The 22,244-nt window shown below is 46.1% G+C and overlaps 1 protein-coding gene across 3 annotated transcripts in view; it reads left to right on the top strand.

Annotated features, from left to right (window-relative positions):
- Positions 1-1,983: 1,983 nt before the first annotated feature.
- Positions 1,984-22,244, top strand: part of MAP7D2 (MAP7 domain containing 2) — a 70,481-nt gene continuing 50,220 nt past the window's right edge. The window contains exons 1-5 of one of the 3 annotated variants that reach the window (XM_064278079.1): positions 1,984-5,458; positions 8,529-8,692; positions 16,684-16,795; positions 19,960-20,070; positions 21,883-22,005. In XM_064278079.1, the coding sequence (XP_064134149.1) occupies positions 5,383-5,458; positions 8,529-8,692; positions 16,684-16,795; positions 19,960-20,070; positions 21,883-22,005 (586 nt within the window). In that variant the 5' untranslated portion in view covers positions 1,984-5,382. Of the gene's footprint in view, positions 5,459-8,528; positions 8,693-16,683; positions 16,796-17,564; positions 17,664-19,959; positions 20,071-21,882; positions 22,006-22,244 lie in introns of all 3 variants that reach the window. The other 2 variants (XM_023555165.2, XM_064278080.1) reach the window with 2 other exon arrangements.

Here is a 22,244-nt window from a genome sequence, read left to right as displayed (position 1 = left end):
GATAGAGATGTCTACATCCACTCCCCAAAACCAGAGTGCAACAACCAGAGACGGACAACATCCAAACACTAAAACAATGACCGCCACACACTCATATGCCTGCGCAAACCCTAGAGTCACCAAGAGTCCCTCCTTGCAATCCTACTCACGGGCATGGTCATCTAAGGTGCTACTCGCCTTAGAAACCAAGGGCCCAGGTCCAGTTCCAGAAGCCTCGCTGGCCTGCCCTATCTGTCCCAGCCCTGAACGCAACAGGGAGAGGGTCACGGACTCACCTCAGAATCCTGGTTACATCTTGCCTTGACCACCTCTTTGGCGTGGTTGGGGACCAGTGGCACTGCGGGGAGCCCGGGTCCGGGGACAGCCTCCAGGGACAAATAGAGCCCCCAGCGGCTGCTTGGTAGGAGAACTGTCGATCAGGCTTGGGCCTTGCTGCAGGGCCACCGCGTCTCAAGTGGCTAGGTTCCCCGTACGGACCACCAAATTGTTACCACAATTTCACGACTCAGAGCCGCCTGCCGCAAACAGCCAATTCTTGAGATGGGGTGAGGTGGGTAGCAAGAACTTTATTAGATATACTGGTGTATGGAGACAGAGGGGAATGATCTCTTCCTAAAGTCATCTGTCTCCCTGAACTACATGTCAGCAACGGTTTTTGAGGGAAAAGGGGCCATAAGTTTTAGGGACTTGTGGAATGTGCATTCTCTTTCTTCTGTTTGGTTTCAGTGGTCGTATCTCAAACATGTTGATCTTTTCCTGCCATTATCCCATCAGCTCAGGGGGTGGCTGGCGCCATCCTTCGTCTTATTTGACAGGCTTAGATCAATATCACTTGTTTTCCATGGTCCTAGAGGAAACATTGGCTAACACTTTTGGAGGAGCTAACATCAGGATCTTACTTGGCGACAGAGATGGGCTAGGGGAGGGAAAGAAGAGAAAGAAGAAGGGAAAAAATGGCTCAGGTACTGTTCAAGACATGGCTGAGCAGCCTGTTTCATACATGCTACAAATATACTAGGACTAAGATACTGGGCTTGAGGGTTAGGGACCGTAGTCTCAGGGGACATCTAGGTCAATTGGCATATAATAATTCATAAAGACAATGCTCTACATCCTACCTTGATGAGTAGCGACCGGGGTCTTAAAAGCTTGCAAGCCGCCATCTAAGATACAACAGTTGGTCTCTTTGCTTCCGGAGCAAAGAGTGAAGAAAACTAAAGACTCAAGGAAATAATTAGTCCAAAGCACTAATAGACCACGTGAGCCATGGCCTCCACTAGCCTGAGACCAGAAGAACGAGATGGTGCTCGGCTACCACTACAGACTGCTTTGACCAGAACTGTAATAGCAGGTCATGGACAGAGTGAGAGAGAAATATAGAACAAAATTCAAACTCATAAATAAGACCAGACTTTACTGGTCTGATAGAGACTGGTGGAACCCCTGAGACGATGGCCCATAGACTCCCTTCAAACTTGGAACTGAAATCATTCCCAGAGATCACATTATAGCTGTACAATAGACAGGCCTATAAAAGGAACCATAACACCAGTGAGGAATGCATACCTCAGAACAATCAACTACAGGAGACTTGCAGGGCAGCATTTGCCCAAAAGCGAAGTTCAGAAGGCAGGAAGGGGCAAGAAAGCTGGGCGTATGAAGGGGGGAGAGTGTTGACACATTCACAAAACAAGCTGTGTATAAATTGTTGAACGGGAAACTAATTTGCTCTGTAAGTTTTCGCCTAAACCACAATAAAATGTTCCAAAAGAACAAAAGAATAAGAAGGCGTCTTTTTTGGAACAAATTTCAACATTAACTCTTTTTGAGTATACTGTATCTTTGGAGAAGGTCCCTTGGGGTCAGAGTTCAAGTGTTAGGAGCACTTGCTTGGGGTCTGCTAATCCACGCCCGCTTTGATTCCTCTGGTATAGATCTGGCTGAGTTGCTACAGTGGTGATAATTGATCATGCCCATAAAAAAAAAAAAAAAAAAAAAGCCCCTAACAAATAGGGGCGATCTGGCATGTTCCCCACCCCTTCCTTGCCTCTGGGTAAGCCCAGGGGCCTCTCTACAGCCTCTGGAGGGTCATGGAGAGGCAGAAGGTGGAAACTGGAGACAGGTAAGTTAATTATTTGGCTCCTCTTTGAATGGATGTTCTGGAAATATTTGCTTGACATTTTTTTCTCGAAGCAGAGACTGATGCTTTGTGGAGGAAGGGAGGAGGCCCTACCCTAGCCTTACTCAAAATTCTGAGACCTTCTTCACCCACATCTGTCCCAGAGCAGCTAAACATGAAAATCACAAGAGGGAGCTGTCCGGCTTTACTTTCAGCGCTCTCCAGTAGAGTAGTACCTGAAATATGCCTAGTGTGACTGAGGAGCTGAATCTTGTAATTGTATTTAATTTTGATTACCTTAAATTTAAGTAGCCACATGTGGCTTGTGGCTTACCTTAGAGACAGCACAACTGGTTCCAGGTTATCCACATTGGGCTAATCGAGTCACCCCACCCCCTACAGTGGGTCAGAGCTGAATTGTTTGGCAGAAGTGGTTGAGGAGAAGCCTAGGGTTGCCCCCCTTTTCCACTCAGGATCAGCCTCTTAAAAAAAAAAAAAGTATCATCGAACAGTCATTTCCAAAACATCAGTGTGAAGAGAAACCGAATAATTAGCTTCCCTGAGCAAACCCCAACATCTGTGCCCAGTTGGGCTAGTGCTTGGCTCACAGTAGCACCTAATTAACCAACCAGTTGCTGTGGAGTTCATTCGAACTCATGGAGGCCCCCTGGGGTTTTCAATGGCTCTGATTTTTTGGAAGCAGATTGCCAGGGCTTTCTTCTGAGGAGCCTCTGGGTGGATTCAAACTGCCAACCTTTAAGTTAGTAGCTGAGCATTTAACCATTTGTGCCACCCAGGGACTCCAGTGCTTAATTTGTGCTTCTTTAATGACTTAGACTTCTCACTGCTGCCCTCCGAATATGTGGGCTCATTCCTGGGACCAAGATGGAATTTGTTCCTGTTAGCATCATGAGGTCACAGCTTTTATTTATGGGCATTAGAAAAGGTGTTAAACTTCCTCATTTGGCCAGGGAACCACACAGAAAAGCAGTAATTAGTAGTGTGGGCCCTGGAGTCAGGTTTTCAAGCTGGAATCTGGCTTTTCTCTCTCGGGGGATGTGACCTAGGGCAAATTACTTAACCTCTCTGTGCCTGTTTCTGCACCTGTGAGAGCCATAATAGTACCTCTGTCATCATAAGGTTGTTGGGTGGAGTAACTGCTTGATCACCGCCTCCTATTACGATGATACTGACGATGCTGACTATGAGCATGATGGTGATAAAGGTTTTCAGGAAACCATTTGAAGGTGTGACTCCTAACCTGTTCCCACAATGGGGCAGCTGCAAGTTACACATGTGCATGGAACAGACAACCTTCAGTTTGCACAGCCTAGTTTAAAATGTGCTTGAATTGATCCTTTTTTCTTTTAGTTTTTCTTTCTTTCCCGTGTTTAAAGAAAACATTGAGTGACTCCCAGTCTAGACCTTAGATGTGAGGCAGGCCCATTAACTGCTAGAGGGTGGTGTGGATAATGCACAGTGCAGCTCGGGTCTTGGCTTGGCAGACGAGATGATGTGGGTATTGACAGCTGTCACTTAGAGGCTTTCCTTTGTAGCTTTTCACACAGAGCTAATTATTATTAATCAAAATATTGAAGTCAAGAGTAGAACCTGAAAGTGTTGAGAAAGTTGATTTTACCTCCCCGCTCCCCTCTCACTAACTGCCTGCCGCCTTTTGAGCGTTGTGTGCGCACTTCAGGGTCATTGTGTGTGAGGGACAGTGAACGCGGCTGGGCAAGGACCAGAAATGAGCAAGGCCGCTAGGTGCGGTGTAGCCTCTCTCCAGATGGAGAACTCTAAGGTAAAACAGAGTGAAATATGTGTGCTGAACCTTGTGAGGAGCTGCTGTGGGAGTGCAGAGCGTCACGTGTGGGGATCCGGGGGTCTTGAAGGCAGGAAACGTTTAAACAGGAGAGGTGGGGATGCAAGAAGGCATTTCAGGTGAAGGGGTAGAGATGAGCAGGAAGGGGCATGGGAGAAAGGGGGCAGTGCTAAGGTCAAGTTGAGAAGAGTTTGGGATCAGATTGTGGAGGGCTGTAATGCAATGATGAGCCCAGGAGTTGGGCCTTTAAATTCTTGAGGGTGTTCATATTGCTGGTAACATAATGATCAAGAGTTGATTTAAAAAACATGGAAATGGCTCTTTTCCAGGATTTCTGGATTTTCCAGTATTTCTGTCTTGAGCTTTAATATTCCTGATGCCTAATCCAGGCTGTGGAATCAAACACCTATGCAGAATCGATGCAATCCAGTATTCCTCACGCCCTCCCAAGCCGCATTCCCGAGGCCTACGTTCCTTTGCAAGTCACAGCAGGAACCACCCACCCAGAAAGGAACCTAGTTGCTATGGCAGCAAGCTCGCTTATGATGTCAGTGTGCGCCGCCTGCCCAAGGGCAAGGCGCATGCTCTGGGAAAGCACGTCTGGGGGTAGTAGCACTAAAGCCAATTTCTCCAGAAAGTTGTGCTTAAGCATTTATGTAGATAATACTCAGGAACGACCAATTTTAAGAGAGTGCACTAAATTGTTTCTAATCTTAAAACGATCATGAAGTTCACTTAATCTTTAATGTCAGGGCATTTTGCGGGGGGAGCCGTCATTTGTTTCGTCTTACTTGTTATAGATACTTAAATGACAAACAGGAGTACATTATATACATTTTTCTTTGTGATCCTAAAATAATAAGATGGACTTTGGAGCAAACTTAGGAGAGCCAAAATTGAACCTGAGTGTTGTATTGAGAGTTCATGTGTGCTCTCAGCAGTTGGCTCCTTTCAGAAATTAAAATGGTCAGAATCCATGTAATGATCATATCCAAAATCTTGTCCACTTTTGTGCCTCTTTCTTCTCCCAGCTGGTTCTATCTCAGGACTAGAAGCTGGTGCCAGGGAGACCAGGTGGGCTTCTCTGCCCACTGTCAGTCTTCTCCATCATTTACCTCACTTTTGGACCTCTCCAGGGCCAGGGAATTAGGGGAAGGGCTTGAGTGTCCCTGGCCGATGTTGGGGCCGCTACAGCACAGTTTGGTGGGTGAGTGTGGAAGCTGTGGAGGCCACCACTTGACTGTGGGGGCCTGGCTGTAGGTGGTGGGGAATGATGGATAGGGCCTTCTGTGGATGAAGCGATGGTGATGGATGACACGTGTGTGTGTGGCAAACACAGCTTGAGCCCAGCTGCCTCTGGCACTCAGCATTAGGGGAAAAGTGTAGTTGGTGGCGGCTTCTCTCTGAAGAACTGTCTCATTGTATTTTCTCCCTTGCAGGCATGGAAGGATTTTTAAAATCCGACGAGAGACAGAGACTAGCTAAAGAAAGACGAGAAGAAAGAGAGAAATGTCTTGGTAAGTTGTGCATTTTGGATGTTTAGGTCCAAGGAAGTGGAGCTATGGTGGTGTCTTTTCTGAAGACCCTTAGGCAGAAATTTTTTAATGCATGGGAGGTGAACTAGACAGTTACTAGGTGGACAGGAGGAATTGGGGGTATGCTTACACAGACAGGCACATTCTCAAATATGACCCCGTACACTCTCAGAACAGTTAGCAAACACTGAACCTTTGCCGTGTTCTAAGCACTGGGCTGGGCCTAGGGATCTAGGCTGTGGAACAAATAGAAACAGTTCCTGCCCATCATCTGGGCAAGCCCCAATGCCCTCATTCAGGTCACCTCCAGGGCATCTAGATGAGCTGCCCTTAGGAGAATTGAGGAAATGGCACTTAAGTAACTTTCTGTGTTAGAATGGGGAACCCCTGTTAAGAAAAGCTGTCATACATATCCCAAATGGACAGACAAATAAGTACAGTGTATTCTCCACAGGGAGCCCTGGTGGCGCAGTGGTTAAGAGCTCAGGCTGCTTACCAAAAGGTCGGCAGTTCGAATCTACCAGCTGCTCCTTCGAAACCCTACGGGGGCAGTTCTACTCTGTCCTATAGGGTTGCTGTGAGTTGGAATCACCTCAACAGCAGTGGGTTTTGGTTTGGTGTTCTCCACAGGGTGCTCTGAGGTAGATGGTGGTTTCCCCCTTGGGATTGAGACAGATGGAGATGAAGTAAAGCGTTTTCAAATTCTTCTGGTGACCTTTTCAGCTTCAAACATTTCTTACAGCTCCATCTTGAGTTCCTGGAGAGATAGGTCCCCTCTTATTTTCTGTGTGCTCTGTGCCCTCTCAGTGCCTGGTTGCATGAGAACTCTTGGGTATCCCTCCCCCCTTCCTTTCCTTTTCCCTCCCCTCCCCTCCCCTTTTATTTCCCCCTCCCTCATAACCTTTTCCCTCCGTCCTGCATAATTTTCCTTAAGATGAACTCCTAAAAGGGGAATAAGTTGATGTGAACATTTTTAGGGCTTTTGATACACATTTCCAAAGTATTCTCCAGAAAGGTTCCAGTTCCTAGTAAGGGTAATCTCACCCCCTTGAACTCCTTCAGTGACACTTTGACCTTCGAATAAAATTCAAGCTCTCCCATGACCAATGAGCAGTGGTGTACTGGCAAATGTTGAACAGCCAGCTCTCCGGGGCGGGGGGGAGCCCTGATTTGTAGCTTTTGCTGATGCCTGTAGTATAAATAAGGAGCCCTGGCAGCGCAGCGGTTAAGCACTTTGCTGCTAACTGAAGGTTGACAGTTCAAACCCACCAACCGCTCTGTGGGAGAAAGATGTGGCGGTCTGTTTCCGTAAAGATTACAGCCTCAGAAACCCTATGGGGCACTTGTACTCTGTCCTGTAGGGTTGCTATGAGTTGGAATCAACTTGGTGGTGGCAGGGTTTTTTTTTGTGGGGGGAGGGGAGGATAGTGCAAACGGTTAAGGTGATCACTGTTAACTGAAAGGTTGGCGGTTTGAGTCTACCCAGAAGCATCTCAGAAGAAAGACCTGGTGATCAACTTCTGAAAACTTAGAGCCATAGAAGACTATGTGGAGCACAGTTCTGCTCTGACACACGTGGGGTTGCCGAGACTCAGAGTCGACTCCACAGGAACTGATGTGGTCTAAATAAACACCGGCAAATACCGTACACATTGGCAAAAGCTACAGATCAGGACTTGTCTCCCCCAGGAGAGCTGGGGATTCAACAATTGCCACTGAAAGCGCTATGGAGCACAGTTCTACTCTGACACACATGGAGTTACCATACCATGAGTCGGACTCAATTCCACAGCAACTGATTTTTTTTTTTAATGGTTGAAATACTCCCACCATAGTCAATTTCAAGATACCCACAGTTTAACAACCAGCTCACAAAATTCCGGAACATTCAATAACTGGCTCTCACAAACCACTACAAGCTGCTTTAAGCATACAACTGCCTCTGAGGTCTTTGGCAGTGTACCCTCTTTTCGTCTCCACAGCCTTGCCTCTCACCACCCCCCCAGCACTTTGCTCCAGCCCTCATTTAAGTATTTATAATGTCAAATTTCTGGAGCCCAGGTGGCACAGTGGTTAAGCATCTGGCTTCTAATCAAAAGGTGGGCAGTTTGAATCCACCAGCCACTCCTTGGAAACCCTATGGGGCAGTTCTGCTCTGTCCTGTAGGGTCGCTGTGAGTCAGAATTGACTCAACAGCAACAGGTTTGGTTTTAATGTCAAGTTTCTGATGTCTTCAGGCTTTTCTGTGAGCTGTGCCTTTCATGTAGAAGATCTTTCCTTGACTGTCTCCTGCTGGTCAGTTGGAGCATTACCTCCCCCAGGGACCTCTTCCCTGACCTGGTCAGATTGAGTAAATGTCTTGAAGGGAAGCCCAATCTGATTTTTGTTTTCACCCCCTTGCCTAGCTCATATCTGGTGCATGCATGCATAAGATAATGTGTTTCTGAATGAATATGTACTTCTGTTATCTCTCAACCCAGGGTCTGGCTTAGCCCTTGTGCACAAAACCAAAAAAAAAAAAGACAAAACAAAACCCAAACCTGTTGCCACTGAGTTGATTCTGACTCATAGTGACCCTGTAGGACAGAGTAGAACTGCTCCATAGGGTTTCCAGGGAGCAGCTGGTGGATTCAAACTGTGACCTTTTTGGTTAGCAGCCGAGCTCTTAACTGCTGCGCCACCAGGGCTCCAATGATAGCCGTGACTATTGTAATAGCATTCATTATAATAGCGCCCACATGTGGAGCACTCACTGTGCACTTTCCATGCATTGTCTCATTCATTCTTCACAACACTGTGATGTAGCGAACACTATTCTCCTCCCTTTGCAGAGGAGGAAACTGAGGTGCAGAAATGATGTAGTTAGCATGCCCAGGGTCACCCAGAGACAGCCAGTGGCCTGTCTCCAAAGCCCTTCATCTTAATCACTGCCTCCTAGGCTCCCACCAGGCTCTCTTTTTGGTCTCCATCTTGCTTTTGCATTTTGGGTTGTAATCCAGAGGGCATGGGGTGCTCTGGTAGTGATGCCTCTCTTTCGATTTCCTGACCCCAGCTGCCCGGGAGCAGCAGATCATAGAGAAACAGAAAAGAGCCAAGCTCCAGTATGAAAAGCAAATTGAGGAGCGATGGCGAAAACTGGAGGAGCAGCGGCAACGGGAGGATCAGAAGAGGGCTGCCGTGGAAGAGAAGAGGAAGCAGAAGCTACGGGAGGAGGAGGTGAGGCCCCGGAGCCCACCCCAGTCTTCGAGCTATCGCCGTGGCCCACAGCGGGCTTTATGCTCAGGGCGGCTGGGTGGATGCCCAGCTCTGGGGTATTATATCTACCCTTGAATCTTCTCCCTGCTGGCTTACTATGCCTGCTTCCAGCAGCATGACGTCAGACAGTGAAAGCAGCTCTAGAATAGGAACAAAGAGATTTGTCCATCAACTCAGGTGTTAATTTTGCTGTGTGACCCTGGGCAAATTGGTTGGCTTCTATGGGCTTGCTTGTTTCTAAAGAGAGGAGGTCAGATTTGCTGGTCCCCAAGGCCTCTTCCCAGGCCTAACCTCTGGTTCTAAGTTAAGATTTGTAGGTGGTTGTTGATAGAGACTTGGTGATGTTGGCCTGGGGGTTACAGCCTAAGTCAAGACTGGGAGGAGTTATTGATAGGAACTTGGTGTTGTAGGCCTGGGGGTTACAGCCTAAGTCAAGACTGGGAGGAGTTATTGATAGGAACTTGGTGGTGTGGACCTGGGGGTTACAGCCCAAGTCAAGACTGGGAGTGGTCCCTTGATAGGGACTTGGTGGTGTAGGCCTGGGGGTTTCAACCATGAGTCTGTGCCTCCATGGCAGACACAAGAGGAGGGTCATAGCTTGGGAGTTCCTACCTCTAGGGCAGACATAAGGCCAGAGGAGAACCTTGAAGTTAGAGAATAACATGCTCCTCAGACACGGCTGGAAAATGGAAGTCTCCCTTCAAATATAAAGATGCTCGTATCTTTAGATTTTAATGTAGGTCTTTGCTTTAATTATCTTTTCTCTCCAGTTGTCTTTAAAAAAAAGAAATGGAATATAACTACCCTTACAGAGTCCTTTATTACTCTGAAAATATATTTAGAAAGCATATTCAGAATATAGATTTTCTTAACACATGTATTTTAAGGATGCAGTCATAGCCTTGTATCAGGTGGTGATCATTTTTTATTCATAAGGTATAATGACTCATCTTTTAGTATGAGTAACAGAAATTTGTTAATCTCCAGCACTGTCGGGTACGAAGACATGTGTATAAATGCAGTATTTTTAAAAACTCTGAATAGTTCATCACTGCGTATCTACCCTTCCTCTTTTTTACCTAAAAAAAAAAAAAACACATTTGCACACACACATGATTCAACCCATCTTTGCCCAAGAAGCCACAGTTTCAACGGTGGTTTCTTTGTTCCTCTTAGTGAATGAAGGCCTAAACGAGGGGCTCAGCCCTGGTTCACTGTTGCAGGCTGCAGTCTGATAGCTGTGGCTTCATCCGTTGTGGTTCAAATCCCAGCTTTACCACTTAGCAGCTACTAACCAAAGGCGAGTCACATAACCCTCTAACTGCCTCCTTATCCCAACACAGAGAATACTACCACCCGCCTCCCAACTTGTTATGGGAGGCAACGGAGGTAACTTTGGTGAAAGTGCCCAGCGAAGTGCCAACACATAGTAATTGCTCCAAAATGCTGATTCCCTTCAGTTCCTTCAGCTGACCTTGGCTGAAGCAAGGTCAAGGGCGAGCTCCTGGAAAAGAGTATGGTATGGAGCCTATAGACTAAGACAAATGCCAGCATGTGGGAGGCTGTTGCAGTACCTTAGGACAAATTTCTCCTCTCCCAACCTGTATGTGCATGTCCTGAGTCACCGGCCTCGCCTTCCTCTTCCCATCCTCCAGGACTTGATGACTTAGAGCTTGTCCCCTTGCTCTCTGACATCCTGCAGGACTGCTGATTCAAGGGAAAGCTGCTTCCAGGAAGGGGCACCGTGAAGTCTCGTTAGACAGTTCCCAAGCCTCTGACACATCCTACACTGTCACAGGGGTCAGCCTTTGAGACACTCTATGATTTTTTTTTTTTTAGATAACATTAGTCCCGAAGGCATCTTCATTTACATAGTTAGACTCCCCTCCCCCTTCTTGAAGATGAGGAAATGTCATGTCCCAACATGGTTGGTCCTGATGCCATTGAATATCTTCTGGCTTAGCTTCCAGAGACTTCTTTGTTTGCTTTGTATGCTTCCCTTTTACCCCTAACATGGTGTGTGTGTATCTGTGTGTGTGGTTGTGTGTGTGTCTGTTGGGGGTTGCTGTCTGGTTATGGTGAGCAGACACAAGCCAGGCTTGCTCTTTCCCCTCCCACCCTTGCTGCCTAGGCCCAACAGGGCGTGACTGAGAGCAGGGCCTCCTCTGGTTGTGTGGCAACCCGAGGAAGCAGCAGTCTCCCTCTGCCACCTGTTCCCACCCTTGGTTGCCCTGGAGACCCAGGAGTAGCTTAGGGACTTTCCACAGCCTGGGCTGGCCTGTTAACCATGTCAGTGGCCGTGCTCTGCTGGTGTGGAGTCCTGTGTGGTGTTCTCACAAGTGACCTTTGGGGAGGATGGATGGATAGGTGTGCCGCTCAGGAGCCCCTTTCCAGGGCCACCCCCTGCGGTTGCCCTCGCTTCACTGGTGAGCCCTGGGAGGGCTGCCCCTGCTTGGTGGGCAGCTGTGGAGCTTGTCCATCCTCTCAGTGCCAGATGGCTTTTTGATCAGGGAGAAGGGCAGGCATCTGCAGGAAGAGTTCATCCTTTGCAGACTGTTTTACTTCTCTAGCCTGTCAGAAATTATGTGTGTGTTGTCCACCAAGGCCTACCTTTCTGGGTGTGGTATTTAGGAGTTCATGGGAGGCCTGTTGATGGCCACCACCCCCAAACCCCAGCTCTCCAGCTCTGCCCTGGCTCCATGTCCCTACTTTTGCCACAATGTTGCTCTTGGTAACTCCTCATTTCTTAGGGGGTGAGGCCAGGAAGCTCTTTGTCCACAGAGGGAGACCTGACTATCACAGATGGCCTGGCTCCCAGAGCTCTCGAGAACTGGGGTAGATGAAGGCTGGGCAGGCATACCCTGACCTTGAACTCGTTGCTGGAGGTTCCCTTCTCCCCAAGGTGGGTTCCTCTGACCCTCACATGCCACACCACACCCAAGAATTGAATCTCTGGAACAAACTTGTGTCACTCAGCCTGGGGTAGGACAGACAACAGTGTGTTCACATTCTCCACTTTGAGGAGGAGAGGTTCCCGACTAGTGACCCTGAAAAATGGGAGTTTGGGAACAGAATGTTCCTCCTGCTAAGCAGATAACCAGGAAAGGCCTCCTTCAAAGGGTAGTGTAAACTCTACAAATTCTTTTTTATTGCGCTTTAGTTAAAGGTTTACAGAGCATATTAGTTTCTCATTAAACAATTAATACACATATTGTTTTGTGACATTGGTCGCCAACCCTGCGACCCCACTCTCCCCTTCTTGACTGTGGGTTCCCCGTTTCCATTTGTCCAGCTTTCCTGTCCCCTCCTGCCTTCTCATCCTTGCCCCTGGGCTGGTGTGCCCATTAAGTCTCTTATACGTGGTTGAGCTACATGTATTATTATTTGTTTTATAGGCCGGTCAAGTCTTTGGCCTAAGGGTGAACCTCAGGGGTGACTTCAGTACTGAGTTAAAAGGGTGTCTGGGGGCCCTACTTTGGGATTTCTCCAGTCTCTGTCGGACCAGTAAGTCTGGCCTTTTTTTGTGAGTTAGGATTTTATTCTACATTTTTCTTCAGCTCTGTCCAGGACCTTCTATTGTGATCCCTGTCAGAAAAGTCAGTGGTGATAGCTGGGCACCATCTGGTTGTAATGGACTCAGTCTGGTAGAGGCCGTGGTAGATGTGGTCCACTAGTCCTTCGGACTAGTCTTCCCCTTGTGTCTTTGATTTTCTTCATTTTTTCCTTGCTCCAGACAGGGTGGGACCAGCAGAGTAGCTTAGATGGCCACTCACAAGCTTTTTTTTTTTTTTAAATAATTTTTATTGTGCTTTAAGTGAAAGATTACAAATCAAGTCAGTCTCTCACACAAAAGCCCATATACACCTTGCTAAAAAAAAAATATATATACACCTTGCTACACACTCCCAATTACTCTCTTCCTAATGAGACAGCCCGCTCTCTCCCTCCACTCTCTCTTTTCGTGTCCATTTTGCCAGCTTCTAAGCCCCCTCCACCCTCTCATCTCCCCTCCAGGCAGGAGGTGCCAACATAGTCTCTAGTGTCCACCTGATCCAAGAAGCTCACTCCTTACCAGCATCCCTCTCCAACCCATTGTCCAGTCCAATCCATGTCTGAAGAGTTGGCTTCGGGAATGGTTCCTGTCCTGGGCCAACAGAAGGTCTGGGGGCCATGACCACCGGGGTCCTTCTAGTCTCAGTCAGACCATTAAGTCTGGTCTTAGCCCCACACAAGCTTTTAAGACCCCAGATGCTACTCACCAAAGTAGGATGTAGAACAATTTTCTTTATAAACTATGTTATGGCAATTGAGCTAGATGTTCCCTGAGACCATGGTCCCCACAGCCCTCAGCCCAGAAATTAGGTCCCTCAGGGAGTTTGGATGTGTCTATGATGCTTCCATGCCCTTGCCTTGGTCAAGTTGTGCTGACTTCCTCAGTATTGTTCTGCAAATTGTTTTTGACATATCAGAACTTCTCATACTCTTCTTGCTTGGTACCTAACAAAACCCACAAGACTAGGAGTAAAGTAGGAGATTTCTGAACTCACTTACCTGAACAAGAGCTTCACCCAGCTGAGGGCTGGCCACTCTCTCTGGGCACTGACTGGCCACATGGCCTTCTGGCCAGATGTGGACTTCTCATTGTGGAGAGAAAGGCCACCAGGGAGCCCTGCTGAGGGCCATCATGGGGCTTGTCCCTGCACTGTCATCATCAGAATGCATGCCATAAGGGGAGTGGAAAAAGCACAGTCACCCCTCTACTCCTGCCAGAGATGGCTGTCTGGATGACAGTGCCTAGGCCTTACCCTGCAGGGGGCCTTTTAGACTGCTTGGCCTGCTCCGCAGGCTATCTGGTTGTGGTTCTCTTCTGGGTTAATTCCAGCGATCTAGAGCCACAGCTCAAGGGATCCCAGGTTGAGCAAAAGTTGGCCTGATTGTGAGGCCTCCTCTTTCCTTCCACTAAGCCCCAGCCAGTAGAACATGTTCTAGGGATGAGAATTTGCCTTGTCCTTTCCCCATCATCTATTGATCATCAGATGGTACTCACCAGAACCAGAACTTGGTAGAAATTTCAGTCTGTAGCATGCAGTTGGAATATTTATTAATACTGTTATCACATCAGATGATTGAACTTTCTCTCTGTCTCTCTGTCTTTCCTCTCACCCGTGGTTAGAGTGTGGTCTCAGGACCAGCAGCATCAACATTACCTGGGAACCTGTTAAAAATGCAGATTCTCAGGCCCTATCCCGGACCTACTGTGGTGATAAGCTCCAGAAATCATGTTTTAACAAGCCCTCCAGGTGATTCTGAGGGCACAAGTTTGAGAACCTCCGATTTAAAAAAAAAAAAAAAAGAAAAAGTACCCTGTTAATAATCCTCCTCTTCAAATTCAAATTCGGATTCAGTTCACACAGCTTAAGAACTTACTAAGCCAGCTACTATGTCCAGCATTCTTCTGTAGGCTTAGAGTGGTCTGGTGATGGAGGTACAGCCCCGTTTTATAGATGAGGAAATTGAAGCCCAGACAGGTTAAATGATTAGTGCAAGGACACAGCTAAAGAGTAGCAGAACTGGTATTTATATCCATATGTTCCAACTCCAAATCCAGGATTCTTTCCATTCCATCACACGAAGCAACAGCAAAATACACACTCTGGGCAATACTGACCTGTACAGGACTGACCTCAGACAAAAGAGTAAAGTGAACAAGTTTTGGTTTTGACATGTTCCAGTCTCCTCATTCTGACTACTTTGGGTTTCACAAGTTCCCTTCCCATAGAGTTTGGTTGCCACCTATTTTTTGTCATCTCTCCAAAAAGAGCTGGATGATACAAAGCGATTGTGTCTTTCTCTCAGGGAGAGCTGCATTTTCATAAGCATACTTAAGGCCCAGAGTAACAACTCTCTAATGGTGATTTTGGAGCAGTTCAGTGGATTGGAGGTGGGAGACAGAGACATTTTTGTGAGGGTAACTGAACAGTCTAGGTAAGAGTGTCTTCATGGTTGAGCCCCATAGATGGTTGTTCGGTGATAAGGCTGATCCTGTGAGTCTCAGTGTTTTGTTCTCATTGGTCCCTTCGTGGTTGAGAAACTGTTGTGTATGGTCTTTCTGGCATGTAGGAAATCCACCATAGTCTACCCATACTGAGCTTACTCTAGGCTGAAAGATTTCAACGCTTAAAGTAGGTCATTGGTTAAATACTTTATGTTGAATCCATGTAGTGAACAAACTAGTCAGCCCCAGTCTCAGGTGACTGTATGTACTTCAGGCACCAAACGATAGGGAAGTTCTTTTCCCTCCAAGCCCTACCTTCTCTGGGGCCGACTCTGCCAGAGTTGGCAGTCAGCATTTAACAGCACGGGGTTGTGAGGCCGGGGCTGTGCCAGGAAATGCACACTCATGATTGTAGAGTCTCAGGCCAAAAGCTAGCAAATACAAATCTGTGACTTAAGGGAGGAAAAAAAATCCTCCTTTCTGCTCACAGGTCCCTTGAAGCTGTCTCTTAGCAAAGTGCTATTCAGAGAAAGATTAGGCAGAGCATGGAGGCTGAGATGTGGAGAAGCAAAACGCTGTCCTTCGCCCTCTGGATGTAGATGTGGGTACACCTCCTAAGGGACCTTTATTGGTTTCTTTTGAGCAAAATAAAGGAGCCTTTTTCCATATCCTGAAGTGATGCTTCCTCAGTTGATGCTGCTCCAGAGTTGTTTTGCTTGCCTTTTTTTTTTTTTTTTTTTTTTTTTAAATTATGAGAAAACAGCATCTTTTTGCTTTGGAGTCAGGCTAGGATTAGCACAGTGCCTGCAGCACCTCAGGATTTGGTTTGATGAGGGCTAAGGGTGTCAAGGTCAGGTTTACCTTGCTTCTGGCCTTCTCCAGTAGAGCTCGGTGGAGGATTTGGTATTTGCAGTGTCATGGGGGCAGGAGAGGCAGGCAAGGCCTGTAGAATTAGAACAGCTTCACTCGGATGCCAGTGAAGCCTTTGCCAGCTGTGGGGCCCAACTTTTTGAAAGTAACAATTTGGTTAAAATAGGAGAATAAAACCCCAAGAACCCAGTGCCATCGAGTCAAATAAGAGAATACTTGCGATAAATATTCTGTTAAGAGAAACCTGGTGGTTGCTTGTCTCTTCTGGTTAAAATTGTTTGGTTCTTTTTTTCCCCTACCTACCCATGGATGCTTTATTTTGGGGCCGGAAGGTTCCATACTCTCTTTTAAATTTTGCAATATGCGGTAGTATCTCCAGAATACTCTGTATAGCGGAGAAGTGTCAAAGTATAGAAAACGATGGATTCCCCTTTAAGAAGGTCTAAGATGAATGGTTGAACAAAATGATAAACAATTCAGGTCACTGAGTTGTACATGTAAAGAATGTTGAAGTGGCAAATGTTTGTTACATATATATTTACCACAATTTTGAAAAAACTTAAAGTTCTAAGATGAAGATGGGGCTTTGCGTACTAGATCTCAAAGTCATATATCACACCCCAAAAAGTCATGCTTAAGGCATGACTTAAATTATATTTAAATGATACTCAAATTATATTTCAGTTTAATTTTTCTGAAATCAGAATTTTATGCCTTTAACAAAAGTGGCTGCTGATGGTTCCGGAACAAAATGCCAGTTCTCCCACTGAACGGTCGGAGAGCGGCCTCAAGGAGTTAATGCTTTGTCCAGCACTGTTAAACAAATTAAGGCCTGACTCAGCGGCAGCTTCTGCCCGGGAAGGCACAGGGAGGGGGCGGCCCAGCCTGCGCTGTTGACTCTCCGCCCACTCAGAGTGCGCCGGTGGTGGGGCCGCACGTGGGCCGGGTTTTGGGTGCTGTGGGCCTTGGTCCCGCCGCATAGAAAGCCCCATTCGGTGGCTCTCGCGGCACTAAGGCGCGGCAGTGCAGTGGGCTGGGTGGCCAGTTTTGTCCTCAGTCGACGCAACACTCTACGTGCCCTGGGCAGGAGCGGCTGGAGGCGATGATGCGCAGGTCCATTGAGCGCACCCAGCAGCTGGAGCTGAAGAAGAAGTGCTCGTGGGGAGGAACGCCAGCCGCGGGGTCCGGAGGCCGAGACGGTGAGTGCAGGGTGCAGGCCCGCATTGCAGGGCCGGTGGGAGGTGGGGGCGGTGCCGCACAAGAGCTTTGCACAGACTTCAGGGTACCTTTTTCAGATGTGAGGTTTAAACCTGCCCAGCTTTCTGCCTGTGCCTCTCTTGGGAGGGGAATCTGTGCATTTCTGTTGCCATAACTGGGCTTTAAGGGAGAGCAAAATGCCCACAAGGCTAATGTAAAAAGCAAAGGAAGTGAATTGCAGACCTTGCTCAAAACCCCCTGGCCGGCCGGGACAGTCATGTCAGGGATGGTAGGTGGCAGAGGTTCCATCACGGCTAGACATGATCTGGGAGGCAGAGCAGCCGGTTCCGTTTTTTCCCTCTTCACTGATTTTTGTTGCTCTTTCAATTTTGTTTCAAGGTGACTTATTATCCATCTTTAAATTTTCAAATGTTTAAAGTGTGGGTTGTTACTAGTCTCTGGGTGGCTCTGTTCCCTTTTCTTCAGTGTCTGACTGCATTTCAGTAATCTCAGTGTTCTATGATGTGGGGGTTGGATAGGAGCTCTTTCTGAGAGCAAATGTGTTTAAGTTTATAGTATAGTTTCTTGACTTGGCTGTATTGTGCTTTTAACCATGTACTGTATATTTTGACAGTGAATATACTTTTTTTCTTTTTTGAGACGTCAACATTTTAGTTACATTTACAATTTCCCTTATTAGAGACTACAAAACAACAAAAAGTGGGATCTTTTTTCTTTTACCTCTCTTTGCTCTGATTTCCTGCTGTGTAGGTGAATCAGAAAATACCCCACCCCCTCCTGTAGGTTTAGCGGCCAGTACCCTCCCTCCGGACCCAGGGACCGCTGCCACCTCTGCTGAGGCCACCAATGGTATATCCGAACATTGCCGGGCCATACCATTTTGTCATAACTGTTCTGATCACCCTCCTCCATCTCCAGTGTGTCTGTCTCAAGCACTTTTAGAATTTATTTCTTAGTCTGACCCAGTATCACTTTTTTTCTAGAGATGTGAATGACATACCCTCATGTTTTTGTTCCTTTGTCATCATAGAGCTGTGCATGCCTTACATCCTCATGCAGTAGAGACATTTCATCTTTGGCTCCCTAATTTCTGCCTTGAAAATCTTGTTGGTGTTTGGCTTTTGTGCATTTATACCTGAACACTCATTGATCATCTGTTTGAGACAGAAGGTAGTAGAGGGGGTCAGATCACTTCTGGTTACCCAAACCTTTCTTCATCTAGCTCCAGTGGAACACTTGGGCTTGGTGTTAATGTCATGGATTCCTGGAGCCGGATTTGAGAGGGAGTGGTATAGAAGCAAATCTTTGTCAGTCCTAACACTGGGAACCCAAATAATCAATAATTTGACTTTGTTCTCGATTTCATCTTTCTGTCTAATAGGCTTTCTGTTTTGGAGACAGACCTGGAAAGTTAGATCAAGAACAGAACTAGCAAAACTTTGCTCCCGTTTAATACTGACTTGAGAAATCCAACCCAGCTTCCGCTGGCAAAGAAAAAACAAGATTTAAAAGGAAGGCAGTATTTATCAGCAATGCAGATCGTCAAATTAGAGCAGTGGGAATGAGTATCCTTGGTTTCCAGCATTTGTTTCACAAAGAATGATCATTATTCGTGTTGCTTAGTAGCCAACAGTTTGCTGCACAGCTGAGTTAATGATCTTATTGGCACCAGCTTCCCCTTACATAGAGGTCAGGTAGAGTTGAATCATCACCCACTGAGAAATCAGCACCAGGGTAAGGTGAATGTGATACTCACCCCGGCTTCAGTACTCAGCCTGGGCACAAAATTGTAGGCAGTGCCCAAAACTCAGTAATCCAGATAAAATATTTTAATGCAATATTTTTCCCAATAAAATTAATGCAAAACAATCCACGATGAACAAAAATATCACATTTCTGAAGGCTAGTGTCACGCTGAGCCCTATCAGAGCCTGAGGCAAAAGGAAGACGTGTACACCTATAAAACAAAAAAACAACCCAAATTCATTGCCATTGAGTCGATTCCAACTCATAGTGACCCTATAGGACAGAGTAGAGCTGCTGCCTCATGGGGTTTCCAAGGGGCGGCTGGTAGATTCAAACTGCTGACCTTTTGGTTAGCTGAGCTCTTAATCACTGCACCACCAGTGCTCCGTGTACTCCCATATACATGTTTTATATCTTTTTAAATGGTTAGTTTTTTTCCAGAACATCAAAACTCACTTCAAGTTTAAATATTTTATTTATACCAAAAGCGGAGTTATCTTTAAAAATTTTTCAGAAATTTTTAGCGTAAATGAATTTATTTTTTACTTCAGCTTAATTAAAAATTATTTCAGATTGTCACTTAGTTAAGAGAAATTGCCAAACGTGGCAGTTCTCTCAATTGAAAATGAGTTGAGCAAAGGAGTAGATTGCGAAAATGTTATTGATGAGTTTGCTTCCATTAATGCCAGGGGCATGTCATTTTCCTTTTGCCTCAGGCTCCGAGATGGCTCCACTTGGCACTGTCAGCACCTCTTAGTTTGCTGTGTGGTTTGACTTAGAAGCCAGTCTAGAATAATGACTGGAAAATGGGAACACCAAAACCCAGGGTCAAGTATTAACATCCAGAGGCATCTTGACCCCATATCTTGATGAGAGGAAGAAACCAGCTGCTAACGATCATTCTGCTTTAGATACAGCTCCTTACAATACAAATCACATCTCTCTTCGACCTGAGCTACAGATAACCTTCAGATAAAGGCTAGTTTCAGCGCATAGTCTCAATCAGACCATAGACTAGTTTCCAGTGGTGATTTGTATCTGGGTCTAGATTGATTTTTTGTGTGGTTGAAATATATTTAAAAATCACTGGACATAAGGAAATGATTTGCTGGTGGGATTAGCCTGGCTTTAGTTGAACAGTTTAGTGAGGTTGAACATTTGAAATTGAAGAGAAGCTCTTGCTTCAGACCAGCGGCTGCTGTAGCCTGGGCACTTCCAAATTAGAATGATTAGCTCTCATGGGGTGGGGGGTGGGGGGGTGCGCGGGGAAGGAAGCACAATGTGCTGTGCCCCAGGGGCTCCAGCTGGGGGAGGACCGGAAGATCACTTGGGACTATGTGTTTCTATTCCAGTGTCTTTATTGGTGTCAGTACCAATATCTATTTGTGTTCCTCTGCAGCATGTGACAAACTTTCAACATCAGCCATGAACTTGCCAAAGCAGACGGAGACTCCCATGAGTAAACGCCTGTCTTCATCCACCGTGGCAATACCCTATTCTCCAGACCGAGGCAAGTGACCTGTAGACCTGGTCTCTCCAGTTTCTTCTTTCTTGCATGAACCTCTTAACGCTGGCCTTTGAGCCCCCTCTTGCACCTTCTGCAACTACCACCCTGTTCTAAGGCTGTGCTCTGAATGTGGGAGCCCCAGGGCTGCACTAGTGGTATTTAGGAAAGAGCCAGCTTGGGGCCGAATAGGGATAGGAATGAACACCATCCTTCCAATCTGCTCAGGACTTAATTCACCAGTGGGCATATGTGACCGTTAAACAAATAACTGCCCACTTAGTGACGCCATATGGTTTATTAGCCCCAAAGAGCAGAAACTATGACCCAGAGGCACTTGGGAGACTTTGCTATGTGAAGAAACGAGGCCCTGCAGTTGCCCGTAGTTTGCAGACCTGTCCATTTTTTAGGGGGAAAGCAGAGGCTCAGAAGTAATACGAGATGTGACAGACTGACTTGATTTGTAAACGTTCACTTAAAGCTCAATAAAAATTATTAAAAAAAAAAGAAGTAATACGAGGCCTTTAAAAGGGGAAAAGAATGGACAGCCTTTGCTCTGTTTTGAGGTGCGAGGTGCTATGTACAGGACTTGTGCCAGTTTGAGAAACTGAATAGATATGACACCTCCCGTGTTCTAACACACCTCTCCTAGAGGCTCAGACAAGTCGCTGATGTATACCTTTCAGGGTATGTAGGATAAGGGAGAAAGGAGGGAAACTCCCCATATGTTCAGTATGTATTTGAAAGCACTGTTTAGGGAACTGCAGGTGCTAGTTTATCATGTCACGTCATCACCAAGGAACAAGGAGGAGGATGTTTGTGACTTTGAAGAGGTCAGTGTGCCTTCCTGGTTGTGTTTCACTGGCAGTGACCTTGCGGTTCCATCGCAGAGGCATATCCTGTGTGGTGGAGACCCTGTAAGTGTCATGAAGCTGCAATCTCAGCAGGCCATGTAGAAGCCTGGGAAGCATTGAACTAATCAAAAGCTGTTCCATTAGCGAGAATAATCCATATGTTTTCATTCATTCATGTGGCTACAAATTGATGTTAAATCCATTTTTTGCAACGATTAAAATGTAAAGATGGCAGTATGCTATTGTATGTTGTTGACAGTTAAATTATCTGCTTGCAGAGTATAAACCATTTACGAGTTAGTGAGTCCCCCAAAGCTACAAAGTGATTTCTTGGAAAAGTTAATCCATTGCAATACAATACATTCCAAGACCGTAGAAATGACATTCCAATTACTGAATTTTGGATTATACATACTGCTGTCTCCATTAAAGCTGATAATCAAGTGACTATTTTTTATTTTGTGCTTCTCATTTAATTTTTGCCCTTGTTTACATGGAAAAAGGATGAAAGGATGTATTTTTATGCTGTTATGAGTCTGCATATTTCACTAACCAAACCAATACGTTACGAGGACCTAAAACAAGTGTTTTGTAGAAGTAATAGTTTTGGGATGGTAGATCTACTTGGTGGGTAAATGGTTTATTGAGCTCACGTTACATCTTGGGAGGTGAGCTAATTAGAGTGATATGTGGCCCTGGACTGTAATAGCACATTTAAGAAATCCCAGCACCCCAAGAGAATTAACGCACATCCCCAGACTCTCTAACTAAATGACACAGCGTTTGTTTTATTTTACTCTGATGAACTCCAGAGCCACCCTTTGCTAGACTTTCTTTAATTTATTTTCCACATTTGTTTTGCCACGCAAGAGTTAATCTGCACCCCACACTATGCTGTTTTAAAATGTTTTATTTTGTTTTGATTTAATTTTGCTTTATGTTTTCGTTTGATTCCGTCCCTCAGCTCATCGCATGCACCTTAGTCCCATGGAAACCTTTCTTGTTATGCGACTGTTGACACCCACACAGGCTTCTTTAGCCAGGAGCAGAAGTGCACTCATGCTCTCTGAGCAGCCCGGTGACTCAGGTAAAAGAGGCCAACCTAGTGGCACCAAGGAGTTCGCCTGAAGTGGTGTTGGTCGGCCCTTGAGTTATTCCCGAATTTTTACATTTCACTTCCCATTTCCTGGCCTTGTGGAATGTCTTCAACAGTTAATAACACTTTCTATCCACCAGTGGTTTACTATTACTGTGCTTTTTTTAAGTATCACAGAGGTAAGTAAATTAATTTATGACTGAGGGTATGTGGATGAGAAAAAAACAAAT

The sequence above is a fragment of the Loxodonta africana genome, chromosome X, assembly GCF_030014295.1.
Source record: "Loxodonta africana isolate mLoxAfr1 chromosome X, mLoxAfr1.hap2, whole genome shotgun sequence".
Taxonomy (NCBI): Eukaryota; Metazoa; Chordata; class Mammalia; order Proboscidea; family Elephantidae; genus Loxodonta; species Loxodonta africana.
This window is presented reverse-complemented; position numbering and strand designations above follow the sequence as displayed.